Source organism: Haliotis asinina, chromosome 2, assembly GCF_037392515.1.
Source record: "Haliotis asinina isolate JCU_RB_2024 chromosome 2, JCU_Hal_asi_v2, whole genome shotgun sequence".
NCBI classification, from domain to species: Eukaryota; Metazoa; Mollusca; class Gastropoda; order Lepetellida; family Haliotidae; genus Haliotis; species Haliotis asinina.
Window position 1 is genome coordinate 100,161,229 of NC_090281.1, and position 26,518 is coordinate 100,187,746.

At 40.8% G+C, this 26,518-nt stretch overlaps 1 protein-coding gene across 4 annotated transcripts in view; it reads left to right on the forward strand.

The window, feature by feature from the left end:
* The first annotated feature begins 5,738 nt into the window (after positions 1-5,738).
* LOC137274697 (stromal interaction molecule 1-like) overlaps positions 5,739-26,518 on the forward strand; it is a 77,738-nt gene continuing 56,958 nt past the window's right edge. For 2 of the 4 annotated variants that reach the window (XM_067808042.1, XM_067808043.1), the window contains exon 1: positions 5,766-6,121. In XM_067808042.1, the coding sequence (XP_067664143.1) occupies positions 5,947-6,121 (175 nt within the window). In that variant the 5' untranslated portion in view covers positions 5,766-5,946. Of the gene's footprint in view, positions 6,122-26,518 lie in introns of all 4 variants that reach the window. The other 2 variants (XM_067808044.1, XM_067808045.1) reach the window with 2 other exon arrangements.

Sequence of the window (26,518 nt, forward strand, 5' to 3'; positions counted from 1 at the left end):
CCTGATGCTGCGCCTTATACAGTTAACTTTCCAAGACGAGTTCCTATCCCTCTCCTACCTCAGGTTAAGGCTCAACTCGATAAGTTGGAAGGTATGGGAGTCATCCTGAAAGTAGAGGAGCCAACAGACTGGTGTGCTCCAATGGTTGTGGTTCCCAAATCAAATGGTGACGTCAGGATCTGTATAGATCTCAGGCAGCTCAATCAGTCAGTGTCCATAGAACGACATATGCTTCCAACTGTGGATCATTCACTTGGGCAGTTGGCCAATGCAAAAGTTTTCACAAAGATTGATGCAAACTCTGAATTTCATCAGATTAAGCTTACAGAAAAGTCTTCTCTGTTGACTACTTTCATCACACCATTTGGCAGGTACTGCTATACCAGGTTACCTGTTGGGACCACCTCCGCACCAGAGTACTTACAGAAACAAGTCTCAAGCCTTCTCGATGGTCAGGAACAATGGATGACATCCTCATTCATGGACAGGAACATGACGATCGATCGGGTGAGAACAACTCTCTCAGCTCTCAGAGAAGCAGGACTCACTCTCAACAAGAACAAATGTGAATTTGGAAAGTCACATGTACAGTTTTTCGTACTGACTGTCAGAGACAAAGGTATCCAGATCATTATGGACAAGGTCGCAGCTGTCAAAGATATGCAAGAACCCATAAATGTTGCTGATGTTCTCCGATTTTTAGTGATGGTTAACCAATTGGGAAAGCGAATCTGGCTGACATGATTAAACCTCTATGGGATCTTCTCAACAGGAGGAATGGATGGATATGGGACGAGAGGGAAAAGACAGCATTCTCCTGGATCAAGGATGCCATAAGCCTGTATTGGCGATCTTTAATCCGAATCTTCCAGCCAAAGTTGCAGCAGATGCATCATCCTTTGGTTTAGGCGCTGTTCTTACTCAAGAACGTAAGGAAGGTTGGCGTCCAGTGGTGTATGCATCACGCTCCCTCTCAGACACAGAGACAAGGTATGCTCAAATACAGAAAGAGGTCCTAGCTCTGACATGGGCATGTGAAAGATTTCAAGATTACCTTGTTGGTATTCAAGTCGTCCTCGAGACAGATCACAAGCCTTTGCTCCCTCTCCTTGGGATGAAGGATCTCGATCACTTGCCGCCACGGATTCAGCTGTTCAGAATGAGACTTATGAGGTTATCATACTCCATACAGCATGTTCCTGGGCGAGAACTATACACGGCTGATGCTCTGTCTAGAGCTCCCATGGACTCACCAAAGGCTTCAGATAAGGCATTGGAGCAAGACATTGAAGTCTACATCAGTCAAATTGCTGTAGCTTTCCCAGCTTCAGATAGGAAACTAGAAGAGATTAAACTCTACCAGCAATAAGATGACATGTGCAGAGAAATCACGAGGTACTGTACACAAGGTAGGCCAGCGAAACACCAGATCAAAGGCATTGCGAAGCACTATTGGCCACACCAACGTGAACTGACATTGCACGATGGCCTACTTCTCTATGGTCAAGGGATTGTCATACCTGAAGTCATGAGACCAGGATTCCTAGAGAAGCTACATGATGGACATCAAGGAATTACTAAAACCTGTGGTGATGCCAAACAGTGTGTTTGGTGGCCAAACCTCAGCAAACAGATTGGAGAATTTGTGTCTAAGTGCCATGTGTGTATCAAGAAAACAAGCAACCCTCCTGAACCTCTCATTACATCAGAGCTCCCAGACTGGATTTGGGAAAAAGTAGCTTGTGATCTGTTTGAGTTCAGAAAAATCTCATTATGTGCTTGTAGTGGACTACTTCTCAAGGTTTTTTTAGAAATGTCCAAGCTCTCTTCCACTACTTCCAAAGATGTGATCAGCAGTTTGAAGAGTATCTTTGCAAGACACGGTATTCCACAGGTGATGATATCAGATAATGGGCCTCAATATGCCTCTGAGGAATTTGCAAGATTCAGCAGGGAATATGATTTCGCTCATATAAGCAGTAGTCCAGGACATTCCTCTGGGAATGGTGAGGCTGAAAGAGCAGTTCACACCATAAAGACACACCCCAAAGCATCAGTTGATCCATACAACGCTCTTCTCAGCTATCATGATACTCCACTTAGCTGTGATGTCACCCAAGTTGAGAACTACACTGCAAGTGGTTCCAACACAGCTAGATGTTAAACCAATAGACAAGGCTCAGTTCATCAAGCATGAACAGCATGAACGTCAAGCCGAGCAAGAAAACTTTAACAGATGACATGCAGTTCACTCTCTTCGAGTACTTAAAAGGGTAGACAGAGCATGGATTCCTGACAGAGAGGAATTTGTTATCAAGACATTATAAGACAGACTTGGGCAGATACAGATGAAACAGAAGACAGCTGAATGCACTTACCATCTGAGGAAAAGTCGGTTCCAGATAACCATTCACCAACGGAGCTAACCACATGTGTTCCTTCAACGGTAAAGGGCATAGGCCATCACAACCACGAACAATGTAATGACTATATAAGATTGGGCAGATGATCCAGAGCTCCAGATAGATATGGACATTAGGACCAAACCTATCAGTATACTTGTAGCAGGGCGTGACATCCTTACCTTGTACTTGTATGTAGCCTCTGCAAGGCTAGCAAGGGAAGGTCACTCTAAAGCAGTGGGGAGTACACATGTAAATATCGCCAGGCTCGTTCTGTCTTCATTTGACTAGAAAAGACCCCTTTTACATAACAAGATCAGAGGAACCAAATTTTGGATGACTGTAATGTTGACCTGACTGCCAATCATTTTAATGTTAGTGTTCTGACATGTTAGGATCTACTGACTGCAGTACTGGTATCAGGTCAGTAACAGCATCCAAGACCATCCATGTAGTGAGTGAACTTCAGTAACATCACATCATCAAGAACGACAAATTGTGCACAACCATCTGCAAGATCGATTCGACAGAACAACGGAAACAACACGCCAGACCACTGAGTCACAACAGACCCATCAATGCCAAGACAGTGCATTGACCTTTCCGCGGAAGAAACCTCTACTGTCACAGACCATATAAAGTCCTGTTCTCACAGCCCTTCACCATCAAAACTGACTTCAATGGGCAAATCAGCATTGTTATGGGCGTTATGTGGCGAACTGTGCTTTTATCTCATGCAAGCTGATATTGTATTTCAACAGTCAATGGCAGAATGAGAGTATGGTGAAGACTTGGGAACTTTTCCAGTGACTGCATTGTTGAAAGATACTCGTGGCCTGGTCCAAGCACCATGGTGTGGGGTGCGGTCAGTCTGAACCAGGCAGTTGACATTGTGGTTTTCCAGCATCTTGGTACAGGATGAGAAAAGGATGTGACAGCTGCCCACTATATTGACCAAGTCCATAAGACCCAACATTGTACCACATTTTGGATGTTAGAAAAATCACAACTTCCAGCAAGACAATGCTCGTGCCCACTCTGCCAGAGCAACATTTAACCTCCTAAGACAACATGGCATCCATGCCCTACAATAGCATGCACTCAATACGGATTAAGTCCAATACCTTTGGGACAAGATTCAAAGGAGACTGAATGACCTCCAAAGCCGCCAACTACAGCTTGACTCGATCAGCCATTTTACAGAGTATAGACCCAAGAGCCAATGGTCTTCATCAACCGGCTAATTCATTCCATGTACAGAGGATGCAATGCTTTCATTGATGCCAATGGAGGCCCCACAAAATACTGACATAAGGTATCTTAATGATAACTTTCTTGTTGATATTATTTGTGTAAGCTCACAAATGTGATTTCCCATAATGTGTGAGCCATATTTGTCAAGTTTAAATGCAATCCATCATTTTAATTGTCACTGAGTGTGAATTAAAGTGTGTGCTTCAGGAAACCACTATCTGTGCGACATTTCTATTGTGGTTCAGTGTATATAGATGCACATAGAAAGTTAATTTTTAATCATAAATATAGTATTTCCTTGTGACACACAAATGGCTGTTACAGATTTCTTTCTGTTATTATTGCTAAAATAATCGCTGATAACAAATGTGTTCTTGTACACCTGCAACTCCAGTAGAATTTTGCATGAACATGCCAATTTCCCCAAGGATGACATTTATTTAGGTTTTCCATGGTCAACAAGTACCCCATTTGGATTCCCTTAGTCATGAAATATATTTGTTTTACTGAATGTGGCTAATTTTTAAAAACATTCTGTCCAAAAATAACACTTTCCCGAAGGTTGGTTTTGGTTGGTCTTTCAATGGTTAACAAGTATTCAATTTCATTTAGTCATAAAACTTGCCACTTATACTATATGCCAAGTTTTCATAAAATTTCTACTGAACTAATATTATGGAAGAATGATAACAGTCTCTAGACTGGCTAAGATACTATGTTAGAGAACGCTATGTCACTTAGCTTAGCTTTAGCTATTGCTGGTGAAACGTTGAACAAACAATCAGTACTGACTGGAGACCAGTTATCGCCGAGTACCAGTTAGCGCTTGCACAGACAGCTTGACTTTAACTCTCGTATAATATAGCTTTTGTGTCAGTGTGTGAAATACTACGGAATTGTGAGCCAAGCCGTCTGTGCAATGGCTACAACCTGGCGATAACAGAACGACAACAGGTCGCCTGGATACGTCTTAACATAGTTCTAAAGCTTTCAGTTTCTACCGAAATGCTAGTTTATCACAGGAACTGGCTCAGATGTCACGTGTCTGGCTAAGTCTGTTCTTTTACAGAATGACTCCGGTAAAAATTGAACGCCATAGAGCAAAAATGCAAGGAGTTACAAACAACAAGATCTACACTGGGGGCTGCCATGACAGTCACATGACGTCCCTGTCCAATCATATCTTCACAAATGGGCACCTGTTAGCTGTTGTATCAATTTGTCCCCACCCTTCTCAGGCAGATTGTGTTTTGTGATAGTATATTCCATTTGAGTTAATGTTTTAAGTGCAGTCGACATAATACGCTATCTTAAAACAAAGTTCAAAGAGGTGGACATTAGTCAATAATATACTCGTGGTTTATTAAGAATAGTCATTGTGCGTTTTGCAAACGAACATTCAATCTTCCTTTGAGAAAAGCGAACACACTACCCCACATACAGTTTCCTGAACAACTTTTGATACCTATTATGTGTATGTCCTTAAATGTATGATTCATAAATTTGTATCGTATTTGTATCGTGCTTGACGTAAAATGTTTGCACAATAGTTCTGTTTGTCATAGAGTTTATTACATGTTATGGACCAGTCATTTTGATGTGAAAAGGGAAAGCCGTCGTTTGATTGATATTTCTTTGAGGTCTGGATTTTCATGCAACCATGTGTTTGAACAACACAGCTCGAGGGCGAAGGTGAAGTGCGTGTGTTGTATTTGTAGTGTAGTCACAGAGAGTACAATTATACCACACATATTTTTCTGAATAACATCAGCACTAACGAACCAGAAGCTAGCCGAGAGCCGCGATGCGGTCCTATACAGTCAAGACATGACCCTGCATCACCATGTCTTGACTGTATAGGACCGCATCGCGGCTCTCGGCTAACCAGAAGCGTACACATAGCTATTAAACAGTGCTTCACGCAACGCACTCTTTTCATAATCTAAGCTTGTCATCAAACACAACAATCCATGGCATCCTCAGAGCATGTAGATACATCAAACTTTGATCTTATATTCCTTGCCGTCAAACAGCAGTCTCAAAAGAAATTCACCAATAACACTAGTCGTTTTGTACATAGTATACGCTACCACTTCCTCTCGTATTGGTGGTTAGATATATCCACGCGGTGTGTAGTGTCAATGGAACGCATAACACTCACTCGCTTCCTAATGTTGTTCACGGATGTACTTTGGATATAAAGTGGGTGGTAGACTCTGCAGTTGTTTTGGGTGATTGGAGACGTGTCAATGTTTCTGTATTATTTCACTTCTTCACAACTGCACCTGGTATGAAGAATTCGTGTGGATTCCCATCTATAAGGAAACTGACACTTGTCTGTTTCATTTGGTCCTGTCTTGTGCAAGTCAGGACTCATGATGTTCTGAGATCGGAAAGAACTTCAACGGGAACTGGTCCTCTTGACCAAAAACGATCTAAATCAGAGGAGGGGAGTATTGTATTTGGTAAGTTAATTGATTCAAACGGGGAGTGGCGTTTATAAACAACTTATTGACGGTTTCAAAATGTAAACAAATTTCCAGAGTGGATCATTATACTGTTCCCAGTCCTTCAGTATTTTGACACTTCACCTCCTGTTTACGACACATTTCTCTTTGTACTTTTAGTGGTAAATTGGCACTAATTTAATGCAATTAAGTTTCTCCCTCTAATATTGATCTGTGTTGGTATTAGTACTTTGTGTCAGAGTGATTCCTCTTGATTTGGTGTTATATGTTGAGAGGCTTGTTGAGTTATTTGAAGGTAAGTTGCTTGTAAGCCAGTGAAATCACTCAAGTCGTTTTTGGGTGGGAGTCCCAAAAAGTGTTTTGAACAGGTGTTGTACAGTTGTGAACGTTTACATGTGCCTATATTTGTGCTCGTAATGTTTTTATGGAACATTAACTGATTGTTGGTAAAGATATGAGTGAAAGGCCAGTTAGAAGTTATTGAAATGCTGAACATTTACATGATGTGCTCATGAGTCCATCACCAAGTCTGTACAGGGACCAAACCACCCTCAACTCTGGTAGTGGTAGAAAGAACCATACTTCGACATATTTGACAATGACTCATCTGTGCCAGTTATAAAGCAGGGTGAATACAAACCGAATGAACTTCGCGTCCCAGGGTTCCTAAGTGTGTTTGGTGGCAGGTATATCCTGCGCTGATTGTTTAACTGATTCAGCAGTGTTGCATCATTAGAACCATCATTGGAATTTAACACAATACATATGAAGTGGCTGTGTCATTACACATTGTGATATAACATTATTGAAATGTATAATATTTATCACCATTATCAAAGGAAGGGAAGAATATAAAATTTAGGCAGGAATATAAAATAGATCAATCCAAATATGTCATATTTTACCCTTTCTGGGTGAATAGCAGGAGTGTTTATGTAACTTTGTTTCAGTAAAATACTTGCATGCTTACTTGCAAATTAGAAATGGGATAATTAGCCTAGTTTTTCAAGTATGCAATGACCTGGTAAATGAGGATGCAAAGCACCTTTCTTCCTGTCTCAGTGACTGTCTAGGGGGTGTAAGGTGTAGCCTCTTAATTACAGTACCCTCCTGCATACTTCATCATCAATTGCCCTTGAAGATCTGGTTTAGATAAGGTCTTCAGCAACCCATGCTTGCCTCAAAAGGTAACATGCATGTTAAGCAATGTTTGAGTAGACTATCCCTACTAGTATTTTACAGTTTCTAACCTACATACTCTCTGAGAATCTTCAAAACAGAATTATTGGTCTATTCTCCTTAATTAACTTCTCATGGTGGACTGTGTCCATTGTTAAGCGGGTAGACTGGCTGTGTTTGTTTAATTAAGCACCCTAATTCACTACCTTACAGTTGGGTGTCTCATTTATGGGATCTCGCTAACGAGGTATAACCAGTCAGTCTTCTCAGAGCTGGGTAACCTTCAGTCACAACTATGTGCTACTGTGAGAGTGGTGCAAGCTGCATTCCATAGTCATACAAATTAAACAAAGAGTGCATGTAGCTCAATTATTGTTTCACCACCCATTCCATTTCATTCTATTTTTTTCTCCCCAGTAGTATGTACTTCATCAAGTCATGCTTCATCAGTATTGCTGTACATTTCTGACTTACTGAGTTTTCATGTTTTTGATAATCAAATATGAGTAATTTTCTCACCATAACAATTAACAAATGAGAATTAAGTCCTGGATGGTATTCATAGCAAGGGAACACGTCAACTGTAGACTGTCGAGCTGGAAGAAAGTTCCAGTCACATGAGTGTTTTTATGCCCAATGCTCAGCCCCTATGCTCAACCCCTATGCTCAGCCTTCCATGCCCAACCCTCCATGCCCAACCCTCCATGGTCAGCCCTCTATGCCCAGCCCTCTATGCCCAGCCGTCCATACTCAGCCCTCCCTGGTCAGCCCTCTATGCCCAACCCTCCATGGTCAGCCCTCTATGCCCAGCCCTCCATGTCCAGCCCGCCATGCCCAGCCTTCTATGCTCAGCCCTCTTTGTTGAGCCCTCCATGTCCAGCTCTCCATGATCAGTCCTCCATGCCCAGCCCTCTATGCTCAAACCTCCATGTCTAGCCCTCCATGCTCAGCCCTCATGTCCAGCCCTCCATGCTCAGCCGTCCATGCTCAGCTGTCCACGCTCAGCCCTCCATGTCCAGCCCTTCATGCTCAGCCCTCCATGTTAAACCCCCCATGCCCAGCCCTCTATGCCCAGCCATCCATACTCAGCCCTGCATGCTCAGCCCTCCCTGGTCAGCCCTCTATGGTCAGCCCTCTATGCCCAACCCTCCATGGTCAGCCCTCTATGCCCAGCCCTCCATGTCCAGCCCGCCATGCCCAGCCCTCTATGCTCAGCCCTCTATGTTGAGCCCTCCATGTCCAGCTCTCCATGATCAGTCCTCCATGCCCAGCCCTCTATGCTCAAACCTCCATGTCTAGCCCTCCATGCTCAGCCGTCCATGCTCAGCTGTCCACGCTCAGCCTTCCATGTCCAGCCCTTCATGCTCAGCCCTCCATGTTAAACCCCCCATGCCCAGTCCTCCATGTTAAGCCCCCATGTTAAGCCCTCCATGCCCAGCCCTCTATGCTCAATCCTTCATGCCCAGCTGTCCATGCCCAGCCATCCATGCCCAGCCGTACATGCCCAGCCCTCCATGTTCAGCCCTCCATGCTCAGCCTTCCATGTCCAACCCTCAATGTCCAGGCCAAGTAGTGGTGAAGTGTCTGTAAACTTAAAAGAAAGATCAGTGTATATACTGTCTTATGTATGCAAGCATTTATCAAAGGTGGATTGTTAAAGATGAAAATGTACCTATGCAGCTGTCAGGAGAGGTGCTGGCATGATATCATAAAATGTGCATGGTTGCTCTTTAAGCAAGTGTTTTGAAGGAATCATGTCTCACCACCCTGCATTGTGTACAGAGCGTCGTTAGTATCCCTGTCCTTGTGTATAGAGCATCGTTAGTATCCCTGTCCTTGTGTAGAGCGTTGTTAGTATCCCTGTCCTTGTGTATAGTGTCATTAGTATCCCTGTCCTTGTGTAGAGCGTTGTTAGTATCCCTGTCCTTGTGTATAGAGCGTTGTTAGTATCCCTGTCCTTATGTGTAGTGTCATTAGTATCCCTGTCCTTGTGTAGGGCGTTGTTAGTATCCCTGTCCTTGCGTATAGAGCGTTGTTAGTATCCCTGTCCTTATGTGTAGTGTCATTAGTATCCCTGTCCTTGTGTATAGAGAGTTGTTAGTATCCCTGTCCTTGTGTATGGTGTCATTAGTATCCCTGTCCTTGTGTAGAGCGTTGTTAGTATCCCTGTCCTTGTGTATAGTGTCAGTAGTATCCCTGTCCTTGTGTATAGAGAGTTGTTAGTATCCCTGTCCTTGTGTATAGAGCGTTGTTAGTATCCCTGTCCTTGTGTATAGTGTCATTAGTATCCCTGTCCTTGTGTATAGAGCGTTGTTAGTATCCCTGTCCTTGTGTATAGTGTCATTAGTATCCCTGTCCTTGTGTATAGAGCGTTGTTAGTATCCCTGTCCTTGTGTATAGTGTCATTAGTATCCCTGTCCTAGTGTACAGAGCATTGTTAGTATCCCTGTCCTTGTGTATACAGTGTTATTAGTATCCCTGTCCTCCATCATCTTACTATCTTTGTTTATTCCTTCAAACAAGACCTGTGTGATCCTTGAAAACAATATTAGTACTAAATTCTGAATACAGTCTTATATATTATAACCTAACAGTATCAAGATCAGAGTGTTTTTGTCACTGCCTGTTTACTAATATAACTAAATACGGCTCTCCCTAGTGACAAACCTTTGCCACAATCTTTATCTAAAAGGTCAGTGACTCCGATAGTCACCAACAGTCTGTGTGATCTACCTTACTATCTCTTTGACATATCTTTATGATCACCTGTCAGTGACTGGCTAACTGGTCAAGGCTGGCAAGCACCTGTGTTCCCCAAAGGGTCAATAACAACTTGCTAAATATCTCCTTTCGTGTTTAATATTTCAGCCATTTTGATATTTCTAAGTATATAATTGTGATATACAACATGTTAGGAATTGACAGTTTTATTAGTGAATGAACCTTCATTATCATGTTCACAGAATGAAGGCCCAGCATTATTTAAATGGGAGATTCACACCTGTTCAGAGAATGTTTAGGCTTTAGCTCTGCATAAAAGGCTGGGTTCAAGCAGTGAATAAAATAGCCCCTAGCCTGCTCAATCATGGCTAGTAAAAATCCAGTTGGACCACTAAATCTCCAAAGTCCACAGTCACCGGCTGTGGAAACATTCACACCATGGGTGGAAAGGACAGTAACACAGGTCAGGAACTGTGAGACAGACTTGTATTGTTGAAGTGATAAAATCTCCTGAGGCTTGCAAGTATTTGCATTAGGTCTCACAGGTATTGCTGAAACTTATGTTTTATTTTTGCTAGAGGTTTTGTATTTTGACAGTGAATGATAGATATGTAATGTTGTGAACTGGAAATCAAATCCACTGTCTATTATCAGAATAATTGTGGTGAATGATTATCGAGTATAATTAAAATATACAGATCATTAATGTAAGTACAAGTTTGGGGGGGTGGGGGGGTTTTGCTAATTATTGGGGTTTTATTAAGAACTAATACTGTCTTGCAATGAAACACTGGAATTGTAATTAAACAATAAAAGTGGTTAAAATTTTACAATGCAGATAGCTTTATGATTTTAAGGGCATGTTTATGCATTAATATTCGTCAAATTTATTGGTTAGTTTACTTCATTCAAGTGTATTGTACTAAAACCTCAAAATTATTATCAATTGAAAATATGTTTTTTACAATCAATCATCATTTTTATGCCCCTGCCATATAGGGTCGCACTTCGTGTCAGTACGTCCATCCATCTGAAACGGGGACTGTACTCTATCCACTTCTCCACGAAAACTGCTCTGTGGAATTCAGTGAACTTATGTAAGGGCTTTCTTGGGACTCTAATGGGGTGCGTCTGATATTTTGTTGTTGTAATTTAATGGGGATTTTTTTTTTAAGTTTAAACTTAGGTACATTTAGCTGACTTTGTCCATGATAATAGTGTAATTGGGAATGGGTGGGGAGAAAGGTGGGTGTACGTTATCCACTTCTCCTAAAAACTAGAGTATGGAATTCCTTTAGATTACACACGGGCTGTATAGGGACTGTAAAGGTGTGCATCTCAGATTTTGATTTTGTATTTATTTTTTTTTAAGTTTAATGCCTTTTTAAGTTTAATCCTGTTTGAACTTACATACAGTTTGTTGAATTTCTTTCTGAATGTAGTGATATAGGGGATGAAGTATATCCACTTCTAAACAAAAGCTGCTCCACAGATTTGATTGAGCTTCTACTTGTGTTTCATTGAGATTCTAAAGGTGTGCATCTCACACTTTGTTGATCCAATTTCTCAATTTTGTCACTTCTACAGATGTTTGAGCTTAGTTGAATTTGGTTTTAGTTATCCTGTTTGTCCTATAGAACAAGGGGCACAAAACTCATTTAGCTTACAAGTGTCTTTTATGGAGACTCTAAGGGTTTTCCTCTCATATTTTGTTTGTGAATTTCAGAGTTTTTTGTATGTTTAGAGACATTTTAACTTAGATAAATTTTGTGGAATTTCTCTCTTTGATACTGAAATAGGAGATGAAGTCTATCCATTTCTCAAAAAAAACTGCTCAACAGAATGGATTAAGCTTGTATGTGTTTCATTGGGACTTGAAAGGTGTGCATCTCATAGTCACAGATGTACAGACCTTTGGTGAAGTTGTTTAATAGAAATTAATCACCAGAGCATACTCAGTGAAGGGAACTTCTTATAGCAGCAGGGGCATCCTTTGGACATAAGTTTGTCTTGTCATTCCTTCTTTTGATAGATTTTCAATCATTGGAAGACATTTGTACTTATGTTAGGATTGAACTTCAGATTGGTACAAGTGGGGTACAGGTGGGGTACATGCGAGGTACATGATGGGTACAGGTTGGAACTTGGACATATGGAGGGCTCAGGCGTATACAGGTAAATTATTTAACCTTTGAATTATCAATCAGCTGTTATTTACATACATAATTTGTAGATTGTGAAATAACAGTACATGTGTTGTTTTAGGTGTCCTGTCATCATAGCCATGTTTAATTAATTTGAATTATTTGTCCTAAATGGCAACAGTTTGAACCAAATGAGTTGTCGGATGAATTGTTTACACTGTTCAGCCAAACATCTGCTGACCTTATACTTAATCTCTTCTTTGAGAGTGTGTAGGTAAATTTCATTACATATCAATATTTATGTTGCTTTCATAAAGAAATAAATGTGGAAAATGTTTAACATTAAAATATTTACCAGTATGCACATTTATGTTGAATTATGTTTGTGTTAACTTTATATACCCTGTATCATCACAAACAGCTTGCAGCTGGTGCAGAAAATTAATGCCAAGTCAGCACAAAAACAACAAAGACAGATGTACATAAATTACTTCCCTTAACTCTCTTGTTCATCATCAGTTAACCAGAAGGAAACCTAATTGGTAGACTGGAATGTTACACAGACAATCAGGTTGCAGTAATTAAAGTCCTCAGATCACTTGTAGTACTTGTCAACACTGATTGAACAGTTGGCTGATTTAGGCAGCCTGAGGGCACCATACCAGGAACACACCTCGACTTCTGTAACACAGGTGCATGTCTCTTGACTGCTGTAACACAGGTGCACATCTCTTGACTGCTGCACCACAGGAACATATCTCTTGACAGCTGTAAGACAGGAAAAGACCTCTTGACTGCTGCAAGAAAGGTACACATCTCTAGACTGCCATATACTAGCTGTAACACAGGAACCCATCTGTAGACTGCTGTAACACTAGGCTGGTTGTTGTGTTGACGACCCACACATGGACACACACAGACTTAATACAGTTGTGTTGTCATTCGGCCTATCTACATCTGTCTACCTCTATGTCATCTCTCAACCTACATTCAACCCCACTAATCAATATCAACCTGCATCCAAAACAGATCAGTTGCTGCATAGGATTTAGTAGAACTCTTTCTCTCATGTTATGTTTTACTGGTGTTGAGGGGATTTCTTATACCTTTTGTTACCGCAAATGTTTAACCGTAACACACAGGATCACATCTCTTGACTGCTGTAACACAGGAACACATCTCTTTGACTGCTGTAACACAGGAACACATCTCTTGACTGCTGTAACACAGGGACACATCTCTTGACTGCTGTAACACAGGAACATCATCTCTTGGCTGTTGTAACACAGGAAGACAACACAGGAACACATTTCTTGACTGCTGTAACACAGGAACACATCTCTTGACTGCTGTAACACAGGAACACATTTCTTGACTGCTCTTACAGGAACACATCTCTTGACTGCTGTAACACAGGAACACATCTCTTGGCTGTTGTAACACAGGAAGACAACAAAGGAACACATTTCTTGACTGCTGTAACACAGGAACTCATCTCTTAACTGCTGTAACACAGGAACACATTTCTTGACTGCTGTAACACAGGAACACATCTCTTGACTGCTGTTACACAGGAACACATCTCTTGACTGCTGTAACACATTAATACATTTCTTGACTGCTGTAACACAGGACCACGTCTCTTGACTGCTGTTACAGCGGAACACATCTCTTGGCTGTTGTAACACAGGAACTCAACACATCAACACATTCCTTTATTGCTGTAATGCAGGAACATAACACATGAACACATCTCTTGACTGCTGTAACACATTAATACATTTCTTGACTGTTGTAACACAGGAACACAACATAGGAATACATCTCTTGACTGCTGTAACCACAGTCAACCGTAGCACAAATGGGCTGCGTATCATAGAGAAAATGATTAGTCTTCTTTACATGTGAACGAAGCGAGCAAATGTTGGCAACATACTTTCCTCGCTTCAGTTCGACAAATCTTGTTCAAGTCAAAATAAAATATTGCCACCATCAAATGTATACACCCATTTCTTCACTGGGTTGTGCTCTCACATTTCCAACGCCATGCTGAACGATTACTCACGTGAAATTTTTTTTATTCAACATTTTAAGCGCAACTCGTGGTAGATCAAACCGTCCTTCCGGATCAAAAGCTTCCGGGTCAACTGAGTGATGAAACAGGAGGGTATTATTCTATACTACCGACAAGAAATAAGGGAACTAATGAAGTAATAGCGAATTTGAAACTGCTTTAAATATCCACTAAATCAATTTTAGGCATCAAGTTCAATATCTGGTGTGTCCACCATGTTGGGCAACACATTCACGGCACCTTGATGGCATGCTGTTAATCAATTTCCGGATGGTTGCCCATGGTATTGCCCGCCATTCCTCTTGGAGAGCTGCACCAAGCTGGGCCAGGTTGGCGGGTCCTGGGTCCCTGGCGTACACCCTTCGACGAAGAACGTCCCAGAGATGTTCAATTGGGGACAGGTCTGGGGACTTAGAGGGCCAGTCCAATGTCTGGATACCTTCTTGTTGGAGATAAGCGGAGACAATTCAGGCCCGATGTGGTCTGGCATTATCATCTTGGAATACAAAATTTCGGCCGATAACTCTAGCCAATGGAGCCACAACAGGACGCAATATTTGGTCAACGCATCGCTGACCAGTCATGGCTCCGTTAATGATGACCAAATCTGATCGTCTGTCATGTGTAATCCCACCCCACACCATGACACTATCATCTCCATATCGATCATGGTCAAGAATTGCTGCTCTGGCATATTGCTCCCCGCTCCGACGCCAACAACATTTTCTGCCATCTGTGAATCATAGGCAAAACCTTGACTCATCAGAGAACATGGTGTAACGCCAGTGGCGCATAGCCCGTCCCTGATGCTGCCTAGCCCATGCCAATCTTTGGCGCTTATGGTGAGCTGAAAGGGTGACACCCTTAAAAGGCCGTCTTGCTTTCAGACGAGCTTGATAGAGTCGGTTTTTAACAGTTGAGGTTGAAATGCGTCTTCCAGTGAGTGTGCGGAATTCTCTATTGATGGCAGGGGCCGATTTAAACCTATCGCGTAGAGCAATTAACGTAATGATACGAACCTGTCGTGGTGTCGTTGATTTTGGTCTACCACAGGTCTCGTTGCAACCCCACCCGTTTGACGGTACTTATCCCAGAGGCGTGAAATTACACTTTTTGATTTACCCATCTGCCGGGCAACTTCACATAATGATGTTCCCCCTCTATCATCCCCACAATTCTCCATTTTGTTGCTTCACCGAGATACTGCCTCGGAGGCATTTCTGTCAGTAAGTGTCAATCTCTATTGCATTAGTGATTGCGACTTCTCCAGTACATTTACAGGAGTTAACTTCTGTATGCACGTGTAGCACGTGCTGGGCATGCATTATGCGAAATTCCATTGTCATTGGATGTTGCATTTGGGAGATACGCCACGATAACGGACCCTGTCACAGTCCAAGTCATCTACATTCAATTTCTTGGTTCCCTTATTTTCTGTCAGTAGTATATGTAGAATACTCATAGTTACCTCCCCTGCATCATTCACCCATTACGCCAGAAGTGTTTTTATGTAGAATAAATATTACAGAAATTCTAACAATAGCGACGACATATAAGACTAATAAACTCCAACATTTTCATGATAAAATTAGGCAATGTGGTATTTCTTTTTAATTTCTGCTTATTCATGTTCCGTCTCTCTGTTCAACTGGAAGCTGGCAGGGTTAATGGAGGCGAAGTACGATCTGAAATACCATGAGTGGTGCTTAAAATGTTGAATAAAACATATTTCACGTGAGTAATTACTAAACATGGTGTAAGAGCATAGCCAAGTGAAGAAATGGGAGTGTACCTTTGATGGTGGCGGTATTTTATTTTGACATGGAAAATATGTTTCGAACTGAAACGAGGAAAGTACGTTGCCAACCTTTGCTCGCTAATGAGAAGACTTGTCGTGTTCTTTATGCTGCGCAAAACCATTTGCACTACAGTTTGCCTGTGCTGTAACACAGGATCAGGATCACAGTGTAGGTGGTGAGTGTCAGGTGAAGATCTTGGAAAACGGGCAAAAATACTGTTTATTGAAATTGGATTAAATGAAGTTACTACAGAGTGTGTGTATAAAATATTGTGCACAGTGTGCAGAGAACAAATGAATAGGTGTGTTAAAACGTTATCAGTAAGTAGGTGTCATAATTTCTAAATTAAAACAGCTTCACAATCGTATTAAAGATTTTTACTATGCTGAAATTACTATGCTGAAACGACACCGTTAAATTTCCTTTACAGTTTAGGTTTTCAATAGTCTGGCCATATGAAAATATTATTCAAAGTAAATTATTAAACTAGTGACCACTAATTAATATAATTTCAGTGTATTTACTGCAAAATGTTGAAGGTCTCAGTTTGAAGTTTTGACTTGACAGTTGATTTATGTCATTATTTACACGTTAAGTTGAGGTTGGGAAACATAAATGCTATTGATCTTGGAATTATGTTTTTGCTTATTGAAATTTCATTTGGCTTGTAGCTAAAAAAACTCATATTCACTATTTTGCTTGTTTTATGAAAAGTGAAGTTCTAAACCCAATCATATGTCACTAATGAGTACTATCACACCTGGTCACCGGTAACAAGAACACTCCTACCTTGGGCTAGCTCTGTGATAGGTGAACCATGAACGAATAGCATGTATTTGACATGGATCTTTCAGACTTCACTTGTTAAAGGACAAGAATATGCACAACAGGTTTACTATTGATCAGAGCAGATTGTCCGGAAATATGAATACAGTTTTATTGTAACTGTAGAAAGTGAATGTCTGCTTATGAAGCATTCTTATCATTAGTACACAATAACAACAGTTGAGATAAATACATAGTTACACGAGGGTGGTATGACAATGACATCAGTGGCATGATGTCTCTGTACCATTAATAAAAGCGTGTTTGCATGTTATTTACTTGAAAATAACTTCATTGAAATGGAGGACAGATGTTTTTCATATAGACATGATCACGTTTTCAGTGAAACATTGTGTGAGTGAAGCATGTGTATTTTGAAGTAATTTGATGTCATAAAACAATCAGGTAAACTCTTAGCAAGTTAGAATGGCAAGTAACCATGTACCATACTAGCAATGTCATCAGCCACATCTACATCCTCATCACTAAACTCTTCATATCTGGTCATCTCATCCCTGTGGTGGCTGTGGCTGATGACCAGTCAATCATTCTGTTATGTATTTACTGTCAGCTGTAGGCCCGAGAGGAACATCTTGCAGGCTCTGATTGATATGTATGGCCCCGGAGAACAGTTCATGTCACTAATTTGACACTTATTTAATGTACCTGTAAAACTACTAAATTAATGTACCTTCAGACAGGACTGACTTAGTAGCCCCACCAATTCAGACAGGACTGACACTATAGCCACACCCCTTCAGGCAGGAATGACCCAGTAGTCCCACCCCTTCATACAGGACTGACTCGGTAGCCCCACAATTCAGATAGGACCGACTTAGTAGGCCCACCCCTTCATACAGGACTGACACAGTAACCCCACCTATTCAGACAGGACTGACTTAGTAGACCCACCCATTCACACAGGAGTGACTCAGTAGACACACCCATTCAGACAGGACTGACTCAGAAGTCCTGATCTAAACACAATTGAGCACATATCTCGGTTGTTGTGTTCTGTTCGTATGACAGTTCTGGAGGTGCTTAGTGGATCTCCATGTGTGTAGATCAATCAGTCTCCCCCAACAGAATGTCTGTCTTTCCTGACCAGAGGGTAATGGTCTGCCCACAGTATGCAGCAATTGTCAGTAAGATCCCAAATAGATATCAACAAACTTCATGATTTTTGTCAAGATAGTCATAGCTTAAGAGAATGGGACAAATATGATGATATGGTCAAGAGCGAAAGAGCTTTAAATCGTGAAAGGTATTATGTTGAATGTAAAGCTGAGATTAACTCAATTACTCAAGATGTTCTTGAATTCATGAAAAGAAATAGCTTCTGAAAATAATCCCAACTTTGAGCAAAACAGTAGTTATATTTGGCTGGAAGGTTACCGACTTAAGAATGTTAGTGAAGTGTTGCACTCTTGTAATATGCTGTTGTTTCACCCAGAGACTTCCCACAAGTCTAGTCATCATCAGGATGTTCCCACAGGTTCTGCTGGTGAATGATGGCTTTGTTTGCCTGACATCTCTTGTCACCACTCATTCCTCACTACACAGGACTTACATGATCACATGTCCAAGCAAACCCATGCTTATGGGAACGATGTCTATAGCATGTCTGAGTGATTCTTGGCCAACCGATTACATTTCACTGCTTGAGTTAGTCTCACTAGGCTCACTTTGTCTCTGATGAATCTGCCAAGAGTGTTACAAGCATGGCGTTAATGATTTTTTGGCTTTAAACCTTTAGTCCGTAATGATGTATACTTCCACAGGATGTGTCCTGTGTCTGGTTGTGTTCTAGATGACACCTGGTTGTGTCTTAAGAGTGGTTGTGTCCTGAGTCTTGTTGTGTCCAGTGTCTGGGTGACATTTAGTTTATTTTCAAGGTCACCATGACACTTTGACCCCTTTCAAACTCTTGTTAACGCAATATCTCATGAACTGTTGCATCCAATGTGTTCAAATTTGGTGACAGCCTATAATGGGGGAATATGCTGACACCAGTTAATTTTGTTGACCTTGACATTATTTTCAAGATCACCATAACCCAGACCACTCTTCAAACTCTTGTTTATGCGATATCTCATGAACTGTTGTACCCAATATCTTCAAATTTGGTGACAGCCTACATTTGGGGATTACACAAATGACAGTCGATTTGGGTGACCTTGATGTTATTTTCAATATGACACTTTGTCCTCTTTTCAAAGTTATGTTAACACAATATTCCATAAGACATTGCAACCAATGTCCTCAATTTTGTTGACAGCCTACATTGGGTGATTATCCACACTACAGTCATGTCACACATCTTGTGTGTGAGTCAAAAGTAAAGAGTAGTGAATATGTTATAAATATTTCATTCTTCTTTAGTGGTGGGGACATTGCATTGTTTGTGGCAAACACTTGTTCTTCTTGTGTCGATACTTGGTGAGGGTTTCGTCCTAAGTCAGCTTGTGTGGCATGTCCTGTGTCTGCTTGTGTGGCACTTCCTATGTCTGCCTGTGTCAGACGTTGACATTTTCGGAACAAACACTATTTGGTCAAACAAGGGACCAAATTGCAAGCTTGACACTGGGAAGTATGAACATAGGTTTGAAGCTTAATACAATAGGGGGTTGATGCACTACATCCCAACAGGAAATTTTCATGATTAGACTCGTGACGAAAAATATTGTAGACCAAAGCCTGTTTGTCTCTCCTCGCCACCATCTTTGATGATATTTATGCCTTTTCGGGATGTTATGGTTGCCGTTTTTGTTTGCTGTGAGTACCGTTCTGTGCGCTCGGCGACTGTTCTCGGGCCCTGTAGTAGCTGATATGCGAGTTTCCTTTTCTTTTCAAACAATTAGTTTTCCATTACAGAGGGTTTGTTTAAAGGATATTGTTTCAGGTTTTGGTGACTTTTGTCAGTTTTTGTTTTGGTAATAGCCTGACATTGCTCCTATTACTTTAATTTTAACATTTGCATTTTGTTTTGCAATGATGTAGACGTAATGATCCAGACGACATACACTAGGACGTGCGTGCAAATTATGATTCATATAGGCAAACTATAAAATGTCTATATATTACATTCCTGTTATACATTCGCAGATCGTTTCTTTTTATGAAGTTTCAAAATGCATACAAGTATGATTATAAAGTAATTACAATTATGAGACCAAGTATAAAGACATATATTGACAAGTGTCTACATACAGATGAGTGAACGTTACAAACCAAGGAAATTTAGCAAGTGAAGAAATATATCGCACAGTATTTTCACTTTGACACCGACCTTGCTTAGGTTATGTTACAGGTTGTGTCATGCAAACTCCTTTTGGCAATGATTCAAATATATACTTAACTACTAGTAGAAAGTAGTTTTGATTTTCTAACTTGATGAAAACAAACCATAATCTTATTAATTCCAATGGATTTAACTTCACGATTTTAAAAAATGGCGGCGCCCTGTCTTGGGATGAATGCTATTGAAGTTTGTTTTCACCGACTTACAAAAGCAAAATTACTTTCTACTGGAATTTAAATATGTATTTTATTGATATACATTAGGATTTTGCATGACATTGCTTACAACATAACAATTTCACTCTTGGAAGGGAGGTGGAGGTCAATATAATATTGCTTGCAATATTCATGTCACTTCGACCCCCACCTTACTTCCTTGGAAGAAGTCCCTATGTTGAAAGTTGTGTCATGCAAAATCCTTTTGGCTATGATTCAAATGCATATTAAACTACTAGTTTTGATTATCTATCTTTATGAGAACAAACCATAATCTCAATAATTCTAACGGACTTTAGCCCGTGACTTCACGATTTTCAAAAATGGCGGTGCCCTGTCTGAGGATGAATGCTATTTAAGTTTGTTTTCACGGACTTACCAAATCAAAATTAATTTTCACTGGTAGTAAAATTGTGTATTTTATTGATGGGCATTAGGATTTTACATGACATTGCTTATAACAATTTCACTCTTGGAAGCGAGGCAGGGGTCAATATAATATTACTTACGATAATATTGTCACTTCGACCACAACCTCGTTTCCGAGGAAGAAAGCGTTATATTCATGCAAAATCCTTTTGGTCAGCAATGTGTAGTAAGCAGTCTTGATTTTATAAACTCGAAACTTGAACTCCATTTCCTACCCTGGAAGCGTGGTTGGGGGCGAACAATCTGATTTAGTACATACCACAGGCTTCCACAACACTCGCTTCGCACACACTAACAACCAATTTAAGCACAAACTACAGGGTCCAGTGTAAGTCGGTGCATAGTGACACCATCACCCGACCCCAAGGAGCAATTGACGGCTACACAAGAATTTGGCATGTCTTTGGTGACACCGAGAAATCAGCAAAATGACGAGCTTCCTACACATTTTCTATACAACTAACTGAAAATCGTTCCTTCTATGACGTCACTGCTGGGTTCTGTTGACAGAGTTACGTAACTAGTATGCGGTTTCGTTTTGGGGCGAGAGAGAAGCAGACGGCTTTTTAGCAACTTTTGAGTGCTTGGTATTAATTAACCGTTTATTAGTCCGTTTATGACTGACCAGAAGTCTTTCATATGCAGTGATAAAAAGAGTACCAAAAACTTGAGTTTAGTCGTTCTTTAAGGTAAATCACAGTCCCATGTGTCATAGGTAGATCACAACTCATGGTATCTCAAGTAAATCACAGTCCCAGTGCCTAAGGTAGATGACAGTTCCTGGTGTCTTAGGTAGATCATTGCTCATGGTGTCTATAGATCAAAATCCATTATGTCAAATCACAGAGACATAGTGTGGGATCACAGTACCAGGCAGTGCTAGATGTTGTACGAGGGGATGTCAATAAGTTTTGAGCCTTGAGCATTTTTCATACCCAGGTGTCACAGCCTATGGTACGACACTGAACCTTGGGGTGTAGCTGATATGATATATAAGTTTTGGTATCCTACTCTCAGAAGTTGTTGAACAGCTCACATTGACAGAAAGACACACACACACACACACACACACACACACACACACACACACACACACACAAAACCCCCACCCCACCCCACCCCTTACGGCAGTGAAAATGAATAAAATTGAGTATAGAGCAGTAATTAAGTTTTTAGTTCTTGAAGGAAACAAGAACATTGAAGAAAGGCTTTCAGCAGTTTATGGGAAGTCTTCCCCTTCATCTGCTACCATCAAACGATGGGTCAATGAATTTAAGCATGGTAGAGAGAGTCTTGAAGATGACCTTTGTCCAAGTTGCCCAACAAAACGCACTAGTCAGGAAAACATTGACAGAGTGCATAGACTTGTGCTGAAAAATCGTCGAATCACACTCCACAAGTTAGAGGAGTCCACAGGCATTTCATCGATCCATTGAGACAATTCTTCATGAACATCTTGTCATGTCTAAGGTGTGCGCAAGATGGGTGCCAAGAATGCTTACAGATGAAATGAAGCAAACAAGGGTCACCATAAGCAACTCCATGCTAACCAGATACTGTAAAATCATTTATTTTCGCGCGGCTTGATTTTCGCGGAAACAGAAAAATTGACTAATTCGCGCGGTTTAATTTTCGCGCATCATCAAGTACAGAAATCACGAGAGTATAACACAGCTAACTGTAAACTGTAAAGAAAACACTGACCCTAGCTGTCGTCCTGTCACATGCCTAATTAGCTGGGGAAACATGGGCCTTCTGTGCACGTGTACCAGTATTGTCAAACCACTACATGCACAATGGATTATCCAGACCTACGACAACATATCCAAGAGGAAGGATTTAATCCAAAGCGGATTCCGCCAAGCTGGACTTTTGGACTAATTCACTAGTAGCAGGTGACCTGACATTTTTAATGTAGTAAAGTCGTGTGTATCGTGTCAATCAGAGACACTGAAAATGGCATGTGTTGAATCAACTATTTAATTTGTTTTTATGTATCTTTTTGTTTCACTGAGTCATGAATGAATGAAGTGTGCTTGTAGTCAAATTACCAGCAATACAAAACTAAAACTCAAAGCTCTTTGTTTGTTTTTATTTCCACAATTTATCATAATTATTCGCAGAGGTTTTATTTTCGCGGATAATTTTTTTGAGCGAAAAGCGCGAAAATTAAACCTCCGCGAATAATATTGAATTTACAGTACAAGAATCCAGAAGATTTTCACTTTAGGTTAGAAACCTGTGATGAAACCTGGATCCACCACTATGATCCTGAGAGCAAACAAGAATCCATGGAATGGAAACATGTCACTTCTCCCAGGACCAAAAAGTTCAAAGTCTCCAAATCACTGCAGAAGATAATGGCAACTGTCGTCTGGGATAGCAAAGTCATCCACATAGATTACTTACCAAGAGGAAGAACAATGAATGGAGAATATTACGCTAACTTGTTGAATCAAGTGCGACAATTAATCAAGGAGAAGCGCCGGGGCAAGATCAGACGTGGTATTCTTCTACATCAAGACAATGCTCCAGTACGCACCTCTCGTGTTGCAGTCGCTGCTGTCCAGGAATGTGGGTACGAAATCTTGCCACATCCCACCTACTCTCCAGACCTGGCACCAAGTGATTACCATCTGTTCCCAAATCTCAAGAAACACTTGCGTGGTCGTAGATTTCAGGATGATAATGAGCTTATTGCTGCTACTGAGGCTTGGTTTGAGGACCAAAATGGCGCCTTCTACAGAGATGGCATCAGTGACTGGCAGAATAGATGGAACAAGTGTCTTGACTCACAAGGGGACTGTGAATATTTTGTGTTTTTCTATGCAAGGCTCAAAACTTACTGACATCCCCTCGTAAGTCTGTAACATTCCCAGTTAGTCTTCTTGTGTTTCTTTCAGAACAATAAATGAAGACAAAGCTAAATTTGCAAATTTGATCATTATGTTGGAAATTGTATGATAAATTAATAAAATTTAAATGTATTTAAAAACAGTTTGATGTTGCAATGGTCATATCCAGTGTTTATTACAGTGTCTATTCTAGGATGCCCTATTGCGTCATTCACGCTAATAATCGCCCCTCATAAGACAACAGAGCGTGAACTGTCGCACGTAGTAATTTGCTCCATACCTAACTTTCAAAAAACATACAAAAAAGCTTTACATTGACAAGGGATAACTTTTTAAATCAGAGTCAAGTTTGAGTGACAACATGTAAACATAACGGAGTAACCTCCCTTTGTTAAAACCATTATCAGCACTGGGGAAACGAAATTCCATTCATATCAATATGAAATATATTACATTTTTCAATGAAGTTATGATTAATTAATTAATTGACAGCGTAAGACTATGAACACTAAACATAGTGCATGTGTACAGGACTTGCAAAACAGTTTAGTCGATCTTCTTTTAGAACATCAGTTCGTTTTAGCTTCGTTTGCGAAATCAGACAATATTATCACTTGAAGTTGCAATGGACAAGTGAATACGAAATTCCTATTTACAACGGTTTGTGGTAATTTGGCATGAAAAATGTCACCCAGGAGAATGAAAATAACTGACTTTTTTTCCCAAAATACCACTGAGAAAGTAACAGTGTCAGCCACGCCTCTGTGAATCGAAAGGCGAGCAAATCCCTGAGACTGACCCCGGTCCCTCCGACTCTAAAAGAACCAAACCAAGTGATTTTCCGAAAAAATGATTGAAAGAATGGCCATGGCTCTCTCAAAATGAGCTTTGTGCTATGGATAAGTGACTATTGTAGCCAAAATAAAATGAGTAATAGTTTCACTGGTGGTGGTTGCAACAACTTTCGTACATCCACACCATTTTGAAAGACGGTAATAACAGGTATTCCCCCTCCCTACATTTTCCAAATCCCCCCTCCTTTTTTATGTGAGGGGCCCACAAATTCCCCCTAGATTTTCAGTTTGTAGAATAGACACTGTATTAGGATGAGGTAATATTATAATAGAATGTGTTTGATAGTGGACATATCAGTGTAACACCAGTAAGGGACAACACATTGCATTATTAGGAGACATGGTGGGATATCCTGGCTAATCAAAGACAAAGTTTTTGTCTATTTTGACAATGTTTACTATCTGCCTGTCATTGAATAGTGTGCCTGGCCTATGATTTATGGCCTGTTCCCCGTCTTGTGCCTATATAAGAGATATTGTTGACTGGATCAGCTGTTCGTGCATGCATATTGATGGTGGACACCTGCTGTGCGTGATGATGGCGTTATCCAGGAGAAGTATCACCAACTGACTACCTACCTGAAGGGTTAATTGTGTGGTTTGTTGCATTGCTGCAGTGTTGACGAGTCTGAATATTTCATACACCACATCTGTTTCAGTGAGTTTTGATTTTGTGTTTTGTAACATGTTTCCTTGTTATAATGGAGGTCAGCATTACAAGTGTTTCCCTGTCATATTGGAGGTCAGCATTACAAGGTGTTTTCTTGTCATACTGGAGGTCAGGGTTGTATTGTGTCTTTGTTATATTGGAGGTCAGAGTTACAAGGTGTTTTCTTGTCATACTGGAGGTCACGGTTGTATCATGTTTCCTTGTTATATTGCAGGTCAGCATTACAAGTGTTTCCCTGTCATACTGGAGGTCAGCATTACAAGGTGTTTTCTTGTCATACTGGAGGTCAGGGTTGTATTGTCTTTGTTATATTGGAGGTCAGAGTTACAAGGTGTTTTCTTGTCATACAGGAGGTTAGCATTACAAGGTGTTTTCTTGTCATACTGGAGGTCAGGGTTGTATTGTGTCTTTGTTATATTGGAGGTCAGCATAACAAGTGTTTCCTTGTCATACTGGAGGTAAGGTTTACAAGGTGTTTTCTTGTCATACTGGATGTCACGGTTGTATCATGTTTTCTTGTTATGGAGGTCAGCATTACAAGGTGTTTTCTTGTCATACTGGAGGTCAGGGTTGTATTGTCTTTGTTACACTGGAGGTCAGCATTAAAAGGTGTTTCCTTGTCATACTGGAGGTAAGGTTTACAAGGTGTTTTCTTGTCAAACTGGAGGTCAGGGTTGTATCGTGTTTCCTTGTTATACTGGAGGTCAGGGTTACATTGTCATGCAGGAGGTCAGTGTCATCAAGGTGTTTCCTTGTTGAAAGGAGGCCAGGGTTGCATGGTGTTTCCTTGTCTAATGGAGGTCAGTGTTACAAGGTGTCTCCTCAACATACTGGACGTCTGTCATCAAGGTATCACCTTAACATATGGGAGGTCAGAGTTACAAGGTGTTTCCTTGTCATACTGGAGGTCATGTTTTCAAGATGTTTCCTTGTCATACAAGAGGTCATTGTCATCAAGGTGTTTCCTTGTGTACAGGAGGTCAGAGTTACAAAGTGTTTCCTTGTCTTACAGGAGGTCAGGGTTGTATGGTGTCTCCTTGTCTTACAGGAGGTCTGTCATCAAGGTGTCTCCTTGTCTTACAGGAGGTCAGGGTTGTATGGTGTCTCCTTGTCTTACAGGAAGTCTGTCATGAAGGTGTCTCCTTGTCTTACAGGAGGTCAGGATTGTATGGTATCTCCTTGTCTTACTGGAGGTCTGTCATCAAGGTGTCTCCTTGTCTTACAGGAGGTCAGGTTTGTATGGTGTCTCCTTGTCTTACAGGAGGTCAGGATTGTATTGTATCTCCTTGTCTTACAGGAGGTCTGTCATCAAGGTGTCTCCTTGTCTT